This window comes from Castanea sativa, chromosome 1, assembly GCF_040712315.1.
Source record: "Castanea sativa cultivar Marrone di Chiusa Pesio chromosome 1, ASM4071231v1".
NCBI classification, from domain to species: Eukaryota; Viridiplantae; Streptophyta; class Magnoliopsida; order Fagales; family Fagaceae; genus Castanea; species Castanea sativa.
This window is the reverse complement of record NC_134013.1, coordinates 6713321-6732290: the sequence shown is the minus strand read 5'-3', so window position 1 is coordinate 6732290 and position 18970 is coordinate 6713321. Positions and strand designations below refer to the sequence as shown.

At 35.0% G+C, this 18970-nt stretch overlaps 3 protein-coding genes across 3 annotated transcripts; all 3 read left to right on the top strand.

Moving 5' to 3' along the window:
• Positions 1-392: 392 nt before the first annotated feature.
• On the top strand, positions 393-2759 carry LOC142640440 (leucine-rich repeat extensin-like protein 4). Its single transcript, XM_075814579.1, has 2 exons — positions 393-2248; positions 2357-2759. Exons 1-2 carry the CDS (start codon positions 393-395, stop codon positions 2757-2759), a joined length of 2259 nt encoding a protein of 752 aa, XP_075670694.1.
• A 6774-nt stretch (positions 2760-9533) lies between these two features.
• LOC142640358 (ent-kaurene oxidase, chloroplastic-like) lies at positions 9534-14252 on the top strand. Its single transcript, XM_075814453.1, has 8 exons — positions 9534-9693; positions 9864-10024; positions 12376-12537; positions 12625-12765; positions 12869-13123; positions 13212-13373; positions 13576-13770; positions 13855-14252. The coding sequence occupies exons 1-8, from the start codon at positions 9534-9536 to the stop codon at positions 14164-14166; spliced, it is 1548 nt and encodes a 515-aa protein (XP_075670568.1). The 3' UTR covers positions 14167-14252.
• Positions 14253-17845: 3593 nt separating this feature from the next.
• LOC142640280 (uncharacterized) lies at positions 17846-18754 on the top strand. The gene is made up of 3 exons (XM_075814368.1): positions 17846-18037; positions 18158-18392; positions 18465-18754. Exons 1-3 carry the CDS (start codon positions 17846-17848, stop codon positions 18752-18754), a joined length of 717 nt encoding a protein of 238 aa, XP_075670483.1.
• The last annotated feature ends 216 nt before the right edge of the window (positions 18755-18970 follow it).

Below are 18970 nucleotides of genomic sequence, written 5' to 3'. Positions count from 1 at the left end.
AGCCATTGGGCTAAGTAAGTCTATTTTGGTTTTTTAAGGAAGACTTGGTCATTGCTAATCTGTCATCTAACAAACTTAAATCCAAAATTAGCTTATTGTGCTAAAACCCAAGCTTCCAAAACACCCATAATTAGAGACATATTCCAAATAAAATATACCCAAAAAAGTTATAACAAACCCATCAAATCTGTGGTGCTTGAGGAAAACCAATTTCTTTTCTTGGCTAAAACCGCACAGAAAATTCTTGCACACCCTCTCATATATCTTCCATACACTTTGGTTATTTCCCTCAATATAACACCCTATTTTCTTTCACCATCTCCACCCAAACGATTCTATAAGCAGCCTTGGGTCTCTCCAAGGTGGCGACGCTCTTCAAAACTTTCTATACAATGCAGACCTTAGGCTGCTGCTGCTGCTGCTTATTGCTCTCCTTCCTTCTATTCTCATCATTCTCTTCAGCGCTATCCGATAAAGAAGTCAATCTCATTGCTCGTCGCCAACTCTTAAGTTTGCATCCTCACGGTGGTGATTTACCTGATGACTATGAGTTTCAGGTTGATTTGAATTGTACATTTCCTAATCCTAGGCTTAGACGTGCCTACATTGCACTCCATGCATGGAAAAATGCAATCTACTCAGACCCTTTGAACACCACAGGGAATTGGGTTGGTACCAATGTTTGTGATTACAATGGTGTATTTTGTGCTACGTCTCTCGATGAAGCAAAAGAAACTGTTGTGGCTGGCATCGATATGAACCAAGCCGATATTGCTGGGTACCTTCCGGCGGAGTTGGGTTTATTGACAGAAATTGCTTTGTTCCACATCAATTCCAACAGGTTTTGTGGGATTGTTCCTGAGAGTTTCAATAGACTTACGCTTCTCCACGAGCTTGATATCAGCAACAACCGGTTTGTAGGTCCATTCCCTAAGGTTGTTCTTTCAATTCCAAATTTAAGGTACCTTGATATTAGGTACAATGACTTTGAGGGAGAGTTGCCTCATGGGCTCTTCGACAAGGAATTTGATGCTCTATTCTTGAACAATAATCGGTTCACATCCACAATTCCTGATAATTTCGGAAACTCTCCTGCCTCAGTTATTGTAGTCGCCAATAATCATTTCAAGGGCTGCATTCCAAGTAGTATTGGAAAAATGGCTGGCACATTGAACGAGATTATATTCTTGAACAATGATTTTTCAGGATGTTTGCCTGCTGATATTGGATTGCTTGGAAATGTGTCGGTGTTGGACATTGGTTCCAACAAATTCAGTGGAATCTTACCAAAGACATTCAAAGAACTTTCCATGGTTGAAGAGTTGGACATTTCAGGCAACATGTTGACAGGGTTTGTGTCTGAGAGCATTTGCCGATTGCCTAGCTTGGTGAACTTCACATTCTCCTACAATTACTTCAATGGTGAGGCCCCAGAATGTGTGCCTCAATCTAGTAAGGACATTGTTTTTGATGATACAAGCAACTGCTTACCAGATAGGCCAAAACAAAAGTCATCTAAAGTTTGTGCTCCTGTGGTGAACCGACCGGTTGATTGCAGCAAGGCCAAGTGTGGAGTCTCATCACCACCTCCTACACCAAAACCATCTCCTCCCAAAGCATCACCACCACCACCACCAGTCCATTCTCCACCGCCGCCACCAGTCTATTCTCCTCCCCCTCCTGTTCACTCCCCACCACCACCAGTACATTCCTCACCACCACCACCACCACCAGTCCACTCTCCTCCACCGCCAGTACATTCCCCACCACCACCACCACCACCAGTTCACTCACCTCCACCACCGGTATATTCCCCTCCACCTCCAGTTCACTCTCCACCACCACCCCCACCTCCAGTATACTCACCTCCACCACCAGTTCACTCTCCACCTCCACCACCACAAGCTCCGTCTCCTGCACCATCTCCTGATCCTTATGATAATTCACCCATTATCAGGGAACGACCTCCTCCTCCCCCATCTCCCTCACCACCCCCACCTGTGAAATCACCACCACCACCAGTCCACTCTCCTCCCCCTCCTGTTCACTCCCCACCACCACCAGTACATTCCCCACCACCACCACCACCACCAGTCCACTCTCCTCCACCGCCAGTACATTCCCCACCACCACCAGTTCACTCACCTCCACCACCGGTATATTCCCCTCCACCTCCAGTTCACTCTCCACCACCACCCCCACCTCCAGTATACTCACCTCCACCACCAGTTCACTCTCCACCTCCACCACCACAAGCTCCGTCTCCTGCACCATCTCCTGATCCTTATGATAATTCACCCATTATCAGGGAACGACCTCCTCCTCCCCCATCTCCCTCACCACCCCCACCTGTGAAATCACCACCACCACCAGTCCACTCTCCTCCACCACCAGTTCATTCCCCTCCACCTCCAGTCCACTCTCCTCCGCCACCAGTACATTCCCCACCACCTCCAGTCCATTCTCCTCCTCCCCCAGTACATTCCCCTCCACCACCAGTCCATTCACCTCCACCACCAGTACATTCACCGCCGCCCCCAGTACATTCCCCCCCACCCCCAGTCCATTCACCGCCGCCACCAGTAAAATCACCACCACCCCCAGCACACTCACCGCCACCACCCGTACATTCCCCTCCACCCCCAGTTCACTCACCGCCACCACCAGTTTTCTCACCCCCACCACCAGAGTTCGTTCTTCCCCCAACGTCAGGCTTTGAATACAGTTCACCACCTCCACCTATATACCCAGGCTACTAGATAGCTAGCACAACATTAATCTCCTTGCTTCATTTTTTTATTTCAAATTCCAAAAAAAAAGAAAAGAAGAGACTCTATTTTCTAGTTTTAACAGTCTCACATTATACCCCCACTTTTGTTAGTTAATAGCTTGAAATTTGATATGAATGAATTTGTGATGTGTTGCAATTGCCTCCATAAATGACACCATCGGCCAAATGTAAATCTGATAACCAGAGAGAAAATCGTTTGTAATTACTGCTCTGTATTTGTTCTCTAAATTTATTTTTTGCTTGATGTGTGAATGTAGCTATTGGTTTGGTGGGTTTTTTTCCCCCCCCTGAATATCTCCCAACCTCTCTTGCTAATAAAGAAAATTAAGACGTCCACATCTGTACGTGCAAGCATGCAAAATTTGAATTGTGAATTACAAATGACCATATGTACGATGTAAATTTAAAGAGGTGGGGGTGCTATTTCTATTAATTTTGGCCTTAGACTATAATTAGTGTCAGAAAATTCCAATCATATTGAATGTTTGGTACATAGTTATTATATAATATAATAAAATTGTTTAGAAATTAGAAGATGTCGTGAGCTGTAACGTAATTAACTCAACCGATGAAACCTATTGTTTTCGAATGAGAACATATTTGAAGGGTAATTTAATTAGAGATGAACCAAGTTTGGACTAAGCATGGCTGTGAGTTTTATTTATTTAACCATAATATGTATGGTAGCTTTTTATTTCTTTGGTCAAAATGTAAAGAGACTATAAGGGGGTTTGGGGCTTTGGGCCATGCTGCAAGCTTCTTGGATTTCAATTTTTCTTATCATATTTATATTGAAATTGATCCTTATATTAAAATTCCACCTGTTCATTATAAAATATTCATTTATAATGAAAAATTTGATAAAACGTATATAAAATCATTTTTTTAAAACTATTGAATTAATGTTGCTTTAAGATGCAAACTTCATATCTTGAGAGGTCGATTAAAGGGGTAGTAGCCATTTCTGAAGAGAGATGCCTGCGAAACACCGTAAAAATCGCCATAAGATTCATTCAAAGAGAGTTAATAGTATGATCTCTCAAGTCTCTAAACTAAGTTTTCCTTTTTCTGGTGTGGCAACTTGCATTGCAACGACCAAATAATGACAGGCCTGCAAAGCTTTTGAAAAACTCTTCCCCAAGTAGAGGCTTTTGGAGACCTTTGCAATACCTACAATCCTGGAAGCAACTACAATTCTCTGCCGATTAAATAGCTGGACCATAAACTCATCCCATTTGCAAGAGATTGGATATATCTGATGTTTTTCATCTTAATGCAACATAATTTCAATGTCTTTTTTAACAAATTTTATATATATTTTTATTCAATTTTATTTTTTCAAATTATTTTATTGTTGAAGAATAATTTTTATTTAAAATTTTGAAAATTTTATAATAAAAGTGGTCAAATGCAAGATGTGATCAGTCATCACTCAAGCGGAAAAATTTTAAAATTGTGGCCAATTTCACGAATATGAAAATCTCATGAAATTAAAAGAAAATTTGAAATCTCAAGAGACTAGTTTGCAACTAACCTAAACCCCAAGGATATTTTTGCATTTTGCCCCCTGTTTTTAGTATATGTAGATAAAATTAAAAGTTTGGCCTAAAGAAAATAAAGTTAGTTGGAACTCTAAAAAATAATTTGTTGATTGATGATTCAAAAAGTTTACACTAAATATAATAACACAAAAGCTATGTAAAACTCACCTCTCATGTCTCAATCACTCCAAGACTTCTTGAAGATTTGTCTTAATCTTTATGGTTTCAAACACCAATCCAACGACACAAATGATAATATTTGTGTTTTGGAATAAAAAACCTCTCGAGGATGATCAATGAGAAAGGTAAGAAAGCAAAATAAAACTCTCTAAAGGTTTTTCTCTTGTTTGCATAGCCGTCTTTCTATTCTCACGAGATTATGGTTGAGGTCGGCTATTAATATAATCCTGAAAGAAAATCTTAGAGTTTCTGTTATAGTGTATTGCTAATTAAATTGAGGTCTTCAATCTTGATTTTTTAAACTTCTTTTTTTTATCTGCAACTTTTTTAATAAGCCAAAATTTAACATCAATATTCTATATAACTGTGGTTGAGCACAAGGTCAGCTCAGTACAATTTGAAGTTTATGACAACAATTTCATTAGACATTTTTCTTATATTTAAATATTAATTAAATTATATATAATCTTGAGTTTTTTTTTTTATTCTTATAATTCAATTGAATCATAGGCGTTTTCGTTGGAAACACTAGAAGATGTTAGTGTCTACTAAGTTGTACATAAAAATAAAAAAATAAATAAAAAGTGTGAAGCTGTCCCCTCTTTGATTGTCTTGGTCTAATCATGGCTTAAAAACAAATCATGGGCGTGAGTTGAGTCGTATCATGTCATTCGACACTAACTGAGGTGTTACAAGCTCTTGCATTATTAATTCTCACTTTGCCATTATGAATTCTACGATTGTGGTAGCAGCTGACCAGGCTTTCTATTTGGATAGCTTTGATCGTGCAATATAGTACCATATATTTGGTTGTAGTTACTATTTTTGGTGGGAACTTGCCTGGATTTATCAACAAAATTGGATCTTGTAGCCACCTATAGTGCGATCACCCATGGACACTGGTAGCTCACCAAGTCCTCAAACAGAATATATTTTTTTTTTTTGTCCCCTTTAGAAATTGACCCAAGTTCTTCATGTCTGACTACTTGCCTATTTGTACCAGCTTGGATTATTTTGTGGTTTAGATTTTGAGAAGTATACATTCTTCAGAAACCATTTCTTAGAGAGAGAGAGAGAGAGATTACTCTATAGCATGCATCAAAGCAAAACCCATAGGGAATCGGTGATTTAATTAGACACCTAGTGTTTAGCAACAATAGGAAGGAAGAAGAGGACCATATATGAGTACCCAACTGGACATATTCGATGTCTCCTCACCATCTCATACAACAAATGGCTCTCTATTTGCCTTCTTTGATCAACACGAGTACGTCTTTCTCAATCTTTATCCCACACCAGTTTTTTATATACTTTCAATATGCATGCATTGTTTGTTCTTGGTCTCGATTGGGATCATTTCAGCATGCATTAGTTGTTGAGTACGAGATACTATATGGAGTTATTTATTAGGTAATTGAAGTCTATTAATCATATAAATTGTTACATCAATTTGTGATACTTTAGTAATTGTCTTTTTCTTTACTTGTTTATTTTTGGTTTTCGTGTACTTCTTAAGTACTTTTGGAGTACAGAAAATGATATTTCTTCCTTTCACATTAATGGTGGGGTTTATTCATTAAATTCATGATAGGTCTACCATGAATGTGAGTGGAGAAAACATCATTTCTTTGTATTCCTAGAGTATTTAAGAATTTTTCTAAATTATTTATTGTTGTTGTCATCCACATTAAATTATGGGTCATGCTAACGAATGCCCTTAGGGTATTGACTAACAATCCATTTTAGGAAAGTTTTAATACCACTTTTATGAAAAATGAAAAAAGCTGTCAAAATATTAATTGTTTTATTTCATTTTCCCATAAAAATTTTCTTTAAATGGATTATTAACCAATACCTTTAGGGCATTCGTTAGCATTTCTCTTAAATTATTTATGAGATTCTTTAAGTGTCTACTTCAACAGGTCTTTTAGATCAACCTAATTATTTATGAGATTCTTTAAATGTCTACTTCAACAGGTCTTTTAGATCAACATAATCCAATACGGGTCAAAAATAGGTCAAAATTATCCAAATTCAAATGGGTTATTATTTTTAGACCCGTGAGGGGTTGGCATGTGGTCAAGCAATTACAGGTCTTCTCTTGCAAATAGTAATATATATATATATATATATATATATTGGGAAATGCTAATGAATGCCATTAGAGTATTGATTAATAAACTATTTAAAGAAAGTTTTTATGAGAAAAGAACATAAAATAATTAATATTTTGACAGTTATATATATATATATGGGTTAAAGAACAAAACAGTAAAAATTGATTAATTAATAGTATCAAAACTTCTTCTTTTTTGAGAATCTAATAGCATTAAAACTTGGTCAAATTAATCTGAGTTAAAACTAACCCAAATCTAATAGCATTAAAACTTATGCAATAAAATAGCAAATCTAACAAAATATTTCAATTAGAAATGTATTTATAATATCAACAACCAAATTGGTGACACTAGTAGGTTTTAATTAACTCAGTTAGTGAAGTTTACGATGGTTAAATAAGAGATCTAGGGTTTAATTCTTATCTACTCCAAAAATCGATTGGTGTCTTGATCTAATGATAAGAGCAATTGTCAGGAATGAATGTCATAACTTGAAACTCTCAAAAAAAAAAATTGATGACACTAAAAAGGTAGGTTTCAATTTTATAATTTTTGTGAGTTTTGCATACAACACAATATTAACAACCATATACAAAAAATTCGCCCTAAATTAGTAGGTCGATTATCACAAGATTAACACAATCTACTGCCATTCAAGTTAAATAACATTTAACTATTATTTATTTATTTTTTGTTTACCAATAACGATTAAAATGGCAAGACAACCCTAAAAATTCACAAAAATGGGGCTTTTGCTAATTGATTTTTTTTGGTTGTAAATTTATGGCAAAATTGTGTTTTAACCACTTAAGTCAGCGGGTGAATCCCATAATTAATCCATTTTTCAAGGTTTGGATTTCTAGTTGACCCATTTTCCTTGGGTTAGAAATTTATCTAGCCATATCCACTTGTTTTCTTCAAGCTTGACTGTGTTGACAAATCCGGGTTTAATTTTGTCAAATCTATTAAAACCATAAAATCTAATAATTAATATATTAATGCAAAATTAACATGTTATGTCCATCGCCAAAGGTTTTGTAGCTGAATTGGTACCTTCCCATGTATAAAGTGCTTGGGGGTTTAGGGGGGAAGGGGTTCGAGCTGCGGGGTTAGTAACATGTTGTAATTATCTATAAAAAAAAACATTTTATGTCCATCTCATTGTCAAAATTAACAAAACAATTATCATTAGTTTGTAATATCTATTCTAATCAATGTTTTAATTTGAGAAAGTTTCAACCTATGGTGTCCGCTCCTAATGATAGTACTTTATCATCAGACCAAAATACCAATCAGTTTTTGATGTAGGCGGGGATTGAACCCCAGATCTCTTATACAACCATCAGAGACTTTACCAATTAAGGTAATTGGAACCCACGTTAATTTGTTAATTTTAACATGGGAAAAATACACAAAACACCCCTATGATTTTCCCCTAAAACATGAATCTCTCTTCAAGTTTTAAGTGTAACACTTGACTTCTTTATGGCTATTGTTTTATGTGTAAATTTTTCATTGTGTAACACTCTTATGGGGTTTTTGAGTGTAGCACAAAATCCCCCATCTAATTTCATTTCATGTGAAAATGCAACTCTAAATTTTTATATTTGTGTTATACTAAAAAATCTAATGGGTTAAGTGTGATTTACACATAAAACAATACCACTAGGAGATAAGTACATATTATACTCAAAATTCCAAGAGAATTCCATGTTTTATTGAGAAAATATAAGTGATTTTGTATACTGTCTCTTCTAATATTAATTATTGATAATGAAATACACCTTACAAATTAATTTGGAATTAAGGTGTTGTGTAAAATATATAATTTAACTTCACATGTATAATATATAACTATACTTATTCCTTTCCATTAATGTTCTGACTAGATCGTAAAGGTAATCATCCTAGAGCTAATGGAGAAGTCATAAATTTTTGTTCGGGATGAAAGAAGTATGGTATTAATATATTGGTAAAGATAAACTCAAAACAGATACTGCAAGTGTATAAAAAATTTTAAATCTTAATTTTCTAAAACTAAAGTAAATTACAACTCATAAGTATGTGTATATAAAACTATCAACTCTTTTATATATATATATATATATATATATATATATATATATATATATATATATATATAATATCATATTTCATCTTTCATCTTTCATCTTTCAAAACTCCAACAAATATATAATGACAAAAGGAAATGTTAATAAGAAATAGATTGGTTAAAATCTTTATTTATTTCTTTTTTAGGAGATTACTTAGACTAGATTTTTTTTTTAATACTCAAACAATTCTTCTACCATCACACATTTCATATGTCACACACATTTCATATGTCACGATTTTTGTTATAACTTGATGACATGTAAGATCGGTAAATCATCACTTTCACATAAATTTACACTTTTTTTTTCAATCACTAATAATTGAAATATTATCATGGCTGTGGCACAAAATTTGTGTCCATAAAATCTCTCTTAAGAAAGGTAGTTGATTGATGGTTAATGTTTTCGTTCCTTTTTAGGGAGGGGGGAGGGGGGTGTCATTGGATTGGTTCAAATTGTTTTAGGGGGGACAAATCAAATTTTTCAATAGCTTTTCTAAAATAACGGATGTTATAAAGAAAAGACAAAATTTCCTAAAAACAAACGAAGACAAATTGAATCAATGGCCCCTCAGGTAGCAGCACGCTCCGCCAATGCATGAAGCAGATGATATAACGTGTGTGACTACAACTGCATTTAGCAGATGCAACGTTTCAAATCATGAATTTTGAAAATCCAATACTAGTTTTTGATTTTTTAAAAATACCTCTAATATAATGTGGGAGTTCATAAAGGTGTCTAATAAACAAGGTCTCCTTAGTCCTTTTCTCTATCTAACTTGCAAAAATCAATGGCCAGCATAACACATTTCCTTCAAGAATTCCAAGCTACACACTTTGCCACCTCTGTTGCTCTTGGTGGTCTGTCTTTGTTTATTTTCTTCTCCTTCTTCATACAAAGATTTCGTTCTACCCAGAAGAATGGAAATTCCAAACTCCCTCCTGTACCAGGTACTTTTTTTTTTTCCTGGTGTCTTAATTCCCTTTTGGGTTATATTGATTTTTTCATTTTTTCATTTCGATATGGGCTAGTTGAATTTTTTGCATCATGCACTATGTAATTTGGATCATGTTTTGGAAATTGATTAATGAGTTTTTGGGACTTTGGGTGGTGCATGCAGTGGTTCCAGGGTTGCCAGTGGTAGGAAATTTGCTGCAAATGAAGGAGAAGAAACCTCACAAAACGTTTTTAAGGTGGGCTGAAATATATGGACCAATCTACTCCATCAGAACTGGTGCTTCCACTGTAGTTGTTCTCAATTCAGCCAATATTGCCAAAGAGGTACGTACTCTTCTTCTTCTTCTTCTTAAGCCTTGAATAAAGGGGACTAGCTAGCACCAGTACAGTACTGTACCACTTTACAAAGCTTTTTCAAGTGACCAATCGATCACGGTACTAGTGCACTCCACTTCAATGGCACTGGTATTATTGATTGAGATTTGAGAGTAATGACAAGGACAGACACCACTTAAGTCTTAACCCTAGGATTCGGTGGGCCGGGTCAGATACATTAGGATGTGGTTTGAATATTTTAGAGTCTTTTTGGTAATATTGTTTGAACGATAATTTTCATTATTTAAATAACACATGTATTTTTACAACATTTTTTTATTTATGTATATTTTTACAACTTTTAAACAACATTATTAGAAATCTTATACCAAATGGGACCTTAATTTTTTTGATAAACTGGATTTCTTTAAATCAAATAAAATAGTCAATAATGCTATCTTCCTTGAATAAGTTGTGGTTTAAATAATCTTTCTCAAGTCATGACTTATACAGGATATTCCAAAAGTATAATAATGTCATATTCATTACTTTTTTTATTTATATATATATATATATATGTATGTATGTATAAAATAAATTTTATCATAAATTTAATTAGTAAGATTCTTTAATGATGGTTCAAGATTAAGTCTTAGCCTTAAATTCCCTCCTCATTCCAATTTTATTTTTGAAGGTTTTGAGCATCGTTAAACACAAAAAAAAGTGAGTTTTGCATTTTTTTTTTTCTATCTTCAAGAAGATCCCCAAATTATTGGGGCTATATATATAATATTATTTTAATATACCGAGGTAGGGTATGAGTTGGGAGATGCAGCTTGTGTCCTCACCCCAAACCCGCTGCATGTGTACAATCCAATCTAACCTCTATTTAGTTCACGGGTCAAGTAAAACCCGCCCTATTCAAGGCAAGGTGGGGTGCGGTGGGGTGGATTCCTACGGGTCGAAAGCAACTTACCATCCCTTTGCACCACAATTTCATTAACTTTATCTTAGATTTTGTTTCGTTGATTATAGTTGTAATGTTTTCCTTTTATCTTTGTTTTTAGACTTAGCTTTTTGCCTTTGCATTTTATGATTTGTTGTTCCAACATCAAATTTTTTTTTTTTAGCATTATTTTGTTTGCCACTTTAATTTGGGTGACATGTATGCCAATTTAGGCCAACTAAGAAAAAGGCAACCCCCCCCCCCCCCCTAAAAAAAAAAAGAAAAAGGCAAAAAGTAGATGATGTGGACATGTGATGTGGTTTATTTTTGGTTCTTTATGTTTTATTTTTATTTTTATATTGATTTTTTTATGTTTCAATATTTTTATTTTGGCTTTTTATGTTGGATTCTTTTTTTTCTATTTGGTCCTTTACATTACAAAATTTTCATTTTCATGAAAGGCTAAAATAAATTGTCAAAATAAAAAATTTGATACATAAAGGACCAAACAAAAAACTATATCAAACATAAGAGGCCGAAATGAAAATTTGAAAACGTAAAAAACAAATATGAAGATCGATTCAAACCTCAAGTGCACTTTTAGATTTTGCTTTAAAAATATTTCTTTTTTGCCTTTTTTTTCAACTTTTTTTGCAAATAATTTAACTTTTAGCTTTATGAAAATAAACTATCTTTTAACCTTTTGTCACACATTTAATATAAAATTACCAAAACTATATATTTTTTTATAAACACCATGCAAAAAGTTACTGAAATAAGCAAAAGCCAAACGCACTAGAAGAGCCAAAATGAAATTATTGAAACTTAAATGAAAACTTTGAAACATAAATGACCTCAAACTTTTATTGAAAGTATTAAAAAATCCCTTAATATATCTAATCCAAGAACCTAAATAAAGACGAGATTGTTCTTATGCGTTCAAAGTTAAGTACTAAAACAAAAACAAAAAAAAAGTTACTAATAGTTAAGTAAAAATAATATGAATTTGGCCATTTAAATTAAGATAGAAACCAGTTTGCTTTCAGTTTACTAGAAATTGTCTTCTCGTGACTGTTTTCTTGTATATTTTAGGCACCAACCCTTACTAAGATTAACCACATTTTTTGTGTACTTCTTTAATTGTTTTTCAGCAGTACTGGAATGTCATTGATAAAAATTCATGATCAAGCAAAAATATTTCAATTTTTCTTATTGCTGTTTTTCTAGAATCCTTGAATTTATTGGATCAACGCCTTAAAGAGTCTAGATTCCAGGAATTTATTACCAAAATGTTCCCTTTGCTAGATTTTCTTTGCTTTATCATCCAACATGCATGCTCGAACAAATACTAGATGATAATGGGGCCTGTTTTATATTATACATGGAATATTTCATTTCTCTGTGGTTGTTTCAGGCTATGGTGACCAGATTTTCCTCCATCTCAACAAGAAATTTATCAAACGCCATAAAGCATCTCTCCGGTAATAAATGCATGGTTGCAACAAGCGATTACGATGAGTTTCACAAGATGGTAAAGAGATATATACTTACAGATGTTCTGGGAACTAATGCACAGGTTTGCTAATACTATTCCGTTCTCCCATATATTATCTATGATGTCAAATATATATAAGTCTAATTATTATATCTATTTTCTATTCAGAAGCGACATCGATGCCACAGAGACACTATGATAGAAAATATTTCGAACAAATTACATGCTCATATAAAGAACTCTCCTCTTCAAGCTGTGAATTTCAAGAAAATATTTGAGTATGAACTCTTTGGACTAGCGTTGAAACAAGTGAGTTTTTTTTTTTTGGGTCTAATATTGATTATGTGCTTATTAGTAATCGTAACTTTAAGATTTTTTTTATGGGTGGGGTTGGGGCACCATGGAACTTTAGTCTCTAGGACATGATGTGGAATCTATTTATGTGGAGGAGCTTGAGGGCACTCTGTCAAGGGGAGAGATATTTAAGGTATTAGTGTCTGACTTGATGGAGGCTGCAATTGAAGTGGATTGGAGAGATTTCTTCCCATATCTAAAATGGATTCCAAATAAGAGCTATGAAATGAAAATTCAGAGAATGGTTTTCGAAAGACAAGCAGTGATGAATGCCCTTATCAAGGCACAGAAAAAGCGCATTGCTTCAGGAGAGGTAATATATTTATGTCTAGAAGTGCAAAATTAGTTATGAAAGTCTCTCTTACATTTAAGTGTTGTAACTCTTCGAGGATTTGATACAGGAAGTAAGTTCTTACCTTACTTACTTGTTATCTGAAGCAAAAACACTCACGAATGACCAAATTACTGTGTTGGTATGGGAGCCAATCATTGAGATATCAGACACTACTATGGTTACAACAGAATGGGCCATGTATGAACTTGCTAAAGATCCAAACCGGCAGGTATTTATAATTTCGATCACAATTGTATATCTCTTAATTTGCCAATTGTTGTAGTGCTACTTTAATCAATTGTCAAAAAATAATACATGTGACTCACTCTGAATTGCTTGTTAAGGATCCATAACCAATCTCAAAATTTAATTTTGAGACTAATATTTGGTTAGTACTACATGATACTGATTATTCCTTGTTCATGCAACAGGATCTTCTTTATAAGGAGATTCAAAATGTTTGTGGGACTAACAAGATGACTGAGGAGCACCTATCTAAGCTTCCATACTTGGGTGCTGTTTTCCATGAAACTCTGAGGAAGCACAGTCCAACTCCAATAATACCTCTGCGATACGCACATGAAGATACCCAATTAGGAGGGTACTATATACCTGCAGGAAGTGAGGTACATAGTTTTCTTATTTTATCTATCTTTTGACGTTGCAATTATTCATTTCATGACTTGACTGACTTGCACATTGTTGAACAGATTGCTATAAACATATACGGGTGTAACATGGACAAGCAACAATGGGAAAAGCCTGAAGAGTGGAAGCCAGAGAGGTTTCTTGATAAGAAATATGATCCAATGGATTTGTACAAGACAATGTCATTTGGAGGTGGAAAGAGAGTATGTGCAGGTTCGCTTCAGGCATCGTTAATAGCATGCACAACAATTGGTAGGTTAGTACAGGAATTTGAGTGGAGGCTGAAAGATAAAGAGGAGGAAAACGTGGATACTGCTGGACTCACTTCTCACAAGCTCCATCCCATGCAAGCAATTCTAAAGCAGAGAAATTAGTAGCGTAGAATCACATTTGCCTTTGTTTCATTCCAATCAACTAGTACTGTTGATTGAAGCCTCAGCGCCTATTTGTTTGTTTTGCTTCTGGTCTAGACTCTTTGTTGGAGTATTTTAATATTAATTAAATAAAATAAATTTATTTTATCGTATAAATATAAGAATGTGGGGATTAATATGAAAGATAAAGGGTTAGTAAAAATGTTTAATCCTACATTTAAAATGAAAGAAACTGTTTTTTTTTTTTTAATTGTAGTAATTAATTGGCTAATATGTATTGATTCAAATATTAACCTAGATACATTAGAAATAATTTTCATATTCATTGATGAGTAAATGACTTTTTTTTTTTAATTATGAAAAATGAAAAGTTAATGCATCCACTTGATGGATTTGTTGTTGGGTCTATTTATTTTTCAGAAACTTTTTATCATTTCCATTAATTGTGTAACTCCAGCCCATCATATTTATGTCTAGCAATTAATTTTGTAATACCCACTACATTAGAATAATGAACCTAATTAATTAAATTAATTTGGGTAATAATTTTATGAGGCCCATTGGGCCTAACTCTTTATCTCATCCGTTAATTGTGTAACTCCAGCCCATTAAATTTATGTTCAGCAATTAATCTTGTAACACCCACTATATCAAAATAATAAACCTAATTAATCAACTTAACTTGGGTAATAATTCCATGATGCTGATTGTGCCTATAAATAGACTCATTTAGACTCATTCTAAGTTACTACAATATTAATTGCAAGCATTCTTATACACTAAAAAAATACAGAGGTTCTTAGCAAGGAAGGGTGTTCCTTCTGGTGCAGAGATTGTTCTAGCCATACGATATTTGTTGGGCTGTTGTATCTTGGGAGAAACAAGTCAGAGAAGATCTAATTGCACTGGATACAAAGATTAGCCAACCAATGGCTTGAGTCTTCTTAAAGAGAGTGAGTACTATGTCTCAATCTAAATAGTATTGTGTAATTTTTCACTTCAAATTAATAATATTCAGAAGTATTATTCAGTTTCTTTTTATGTTCTTTACACTATTATTGTGTTTACACCAACACTCTTTGAACCACCATGGACAATAAATGACAAAGACTATATTCATGCTTTTCCAATTATGCTTTACTTACTAATTAGTTAATTTGATGGGGTAATTATTAGGTACTCCTGAAGTATTAAATAATTTTCCAATTTGGTTACATATAGAACGATCACTTATGCTCTGTTTACCAATTGGTTTATTGGTGATCGTATAGAATTAAATGCAAAAAGTGAAATAAAACATTTATATTGAAAAATATGTAGTACTATACATTACCGTAGTCTATATATAATAATAATAGGTAAAACTGAGAGAAAATCTAATTAGATTTTAAAATGGAATTCAATTAGAGTCTAATTTTGCGCTACGTGTCTCATCTAATCTAAGTTTTTAAATTTTTGTGTCAAGTGAGTTAATTCAATGTAAAAATTGGATTTCAATTAGAGTTTGATTTTGCGACATGTGTCTCATTTAATCTAAGTTTTTTTAATTTTTGTGCCAAATGAGTTAATTTAGTGTAAAAACGAAAAGTCCTATATAAGTAAACCATAAAAAACATAATTTTTAAATGATTTTATATTTATGAGCTTTTTTTTTAATAACTAAAAATAATTCGAATTTTTTTAATTTTTGTGTCAAATGAGTTAATTTAGTGTAAAAACGAGAAGTCTTATAGAAGTAAACCATAAAAAACAAAATTGTTAAATGATTTTATATTTATGAGCTTTTTTTTTGTATAACTAAAAACAATTCGAATTTATAAGTCATCTATATATATGTGTGTGTGTGTGTGTGTGTGTAAAGTTTAGAGAAAATCTAATTAGATTCTACAATTGAAGTCCAATTTTGCGTCATGTGTCATAAATTATTTATTTTTAGGGAGTTTTATTTTTTAATTTTGGAATCAAATGTGAGATCATATCATAAATATTTATTCAAGTGAGTTATTATCTACAAAAACCAAAGAATCTAGAATTAATGAACATAAAAATATTTTAAAAGTGGACAATTTACATTTTCTACCTAATAACATTCTTACCAGGCTTTTTAAAGAGTTAAAAAAAATATAAGAATGACTATAGTAGGGTCAATGGGCCCAGGAATACGTATTGGGTTGGCCTAAGAGTATTTGTTGGGCTAAAGGCCCAATTCGAGGACACAGAATGGTCCAAGGATGTAAGAATGTCAACCCACGAAGCAATACTAATAGGTAAAGAAGTGATCACTGATCAGGTATATCCAAGAAGGTGGTCCGAGGAGGAGTATGTCCTCGGCTATGTAAAGTCGAAGTAGGAGAAAGGCTGGTTAACGTCCACAGACAATATTCTAGAAGATCTTATAGGTATGGGAAAGCATGGTAGATGTACAAGATAAGAAGAAGGGTAGTGAAAGATCTATGATAAAGTTGTTATCACCGCATTGAATGCTCTGCAGAAGGTGGATAATATAAAAGAAAAAGGAAGACGTTCAGAATGGGGATCGGAAAAGAGAGAGAGAGAGAGAGAGAGAGAGAGAGAGAGAGAAACAATGTATACATCACCATCCATAATTGTAATCTATCTTTGAAAGAGGAAAAGATAATACAATTCGTCCTTGGCTTGTGTCCGAGGATAGATTACATAAACAGTTCATTGAGTGTGATCTTGCAATCGAGCCCATCATTTTTGCTATTCAACATCACTAGAACCTAGATTTCAAGCCCACTTTCTATGAATTTCATTGTATTAGGCTCTTTAGGCTTATCCCCTTCTTACTGTTGGGTTTGGGTGCAAATTGTGACCTTACAATTGACGCCGTCTGTGGGGAATCTTGTGTTTTAGGAAGTGTAGTATTATGATAGGCTCAGGTCCACACCATGCAGAGTCTACGGGGTCTCAGCGTCAGGATCACTTCTTGCATCTTGAGCAGGAAAGAGATCGGGAAGGTAGTGTGCACACGGTGCATACCCGTAGGAGTCATTCACGAGGGGGAAGAAGAATTCCTCATAAGGAAAATGTTAAGGCCATGCAGCGAGAGATTGATCACCTAAAGAAAAAGTTGCGTCATGAGAGGTGAAGGCAAACTCCCTCTTTTTCTGACCCTTCTTCTGAAGACTCCCAGGGTAGTAATTACAGGTCCAGGTCAAGAACTCCTCCTAGTGAGTCTTTTTCCTATGAGGAGGATAATCTTCATGGTCATGGTCGTGAGGGCAAGAAGCCTTCCTCCAGAGGTTTGAGAAATGATGTTATGAGTAGGGCATTACACTAGAGTTCCAAGTCACCCTTCACACGCAGGGTGGAAAAAAGGAAGCTCCCTCGGCGTTTCACCCAACCAACATTCACCATTTATAATGGCCGAACGGACCCCGTAAAGCAAGTGAGTCATTTCAATCAGAGGATGGCAGTGCATTCTAAGAATGAAACTTTAATGTGCAAAGTCTTCCCCTCCAGTCTAGGACTTGTGGCAATGAGGTGGTTTAATGGTTTGAGGGCCAGTTCTATCGATTCTTTCATGGAACTTACCAAGGCATTTGGGTCTCGCTTCATTACATGCAGTAGAGTTCCTTGGCCCCTGGATTCGTTATTGTCTATGGCCATGAAAGAAGGGAAAATCTTGAAAACATACTCTGACAGATATTGAGAGATGTTCAATGAAATCGATGAAGACTTTGATGATGTAGCGATAAGGACTTTCAAGGTTGGCCTTCCTACTGAGCATGACTTAAGGAAATCTCTGACCAAAAAGCCTGTAAGGAGTATACGTCAGCTCATGGATCGCATTGATGAGTATAAACGGGTTGAGGAAGATCAACAGCAAGGTAGGGGAAATGCGAAGGTTATCCCTCAGGAGAAGAGGGATTTCAAGTCAGACAGATACAACAACAACAGCTCCCGAAGAGATTTTGTCGGGCAATCTGGTCTTAGTATTCCTTAGGTGGTTAATACTGTATTTCAGGAACCAGTGCATCAGGTGTTGGAGAAAATCCAAAATGAACCATATTTCAAATGGCCCAACAAGATGGCAGGGGACCCCATGAGGCGTAATCAGAACCTCCATTGCCACTATCATCAAGAAAGGGGTCATACTACTAAGAATTGTAGTACTCTATGGAATCATTTGGAGCAGTTGGTTAAGGAGGGAAGGTTAAAGCAATTTTTGTATCGGCCCAATGGGCAGCGAGACCATTCCGGTTGAGTAAATCAGGGCAACACCTCTTCAAAGCCTCCTTTGGGTACAATCAATGTTATCTTTACTACTTTAGGGAGGACCAGTTCTCGTCCTTCTAGAGTGATGTCCGTAGCGCGAACCCATGCTGTAGAGTCTAGTTCTGAGCCGAAGAGGATTAAGGAGAATGTCCCACCAATTTTAGGTTTCTCGGAAGAAGATAAGATTGAGACTATTCAACCGCATGACGATGCTTTGGTGGTTACACTGAGGATAGGGGGCTACGACGTGAAGAAGGTGATGGTTAACCAGGGTAGTGGTGTAGATATTATGTACCCTGACTCATTCAAGGGACTAAACTTAAAGCTTGAGGAACTTAAGGCTTGAGGAACTTAAGGCTTATGATTTGCCACTGATAAGCTTTGAGGGGAAAGCTGTCATACCAAAGGGGCAAATTAGGTTGCCTGTGCAATCAAGCCCAGAAGTGGTAGACGTAGATTTCATTGTGGTAGATGCCTATTCTCCCTACACGGCCATTGTGACAAGACCTTGGTTGCATGCTTTGGGTTCCGTGTTCTCAACTTTACATGTCAAAGTCAAGTT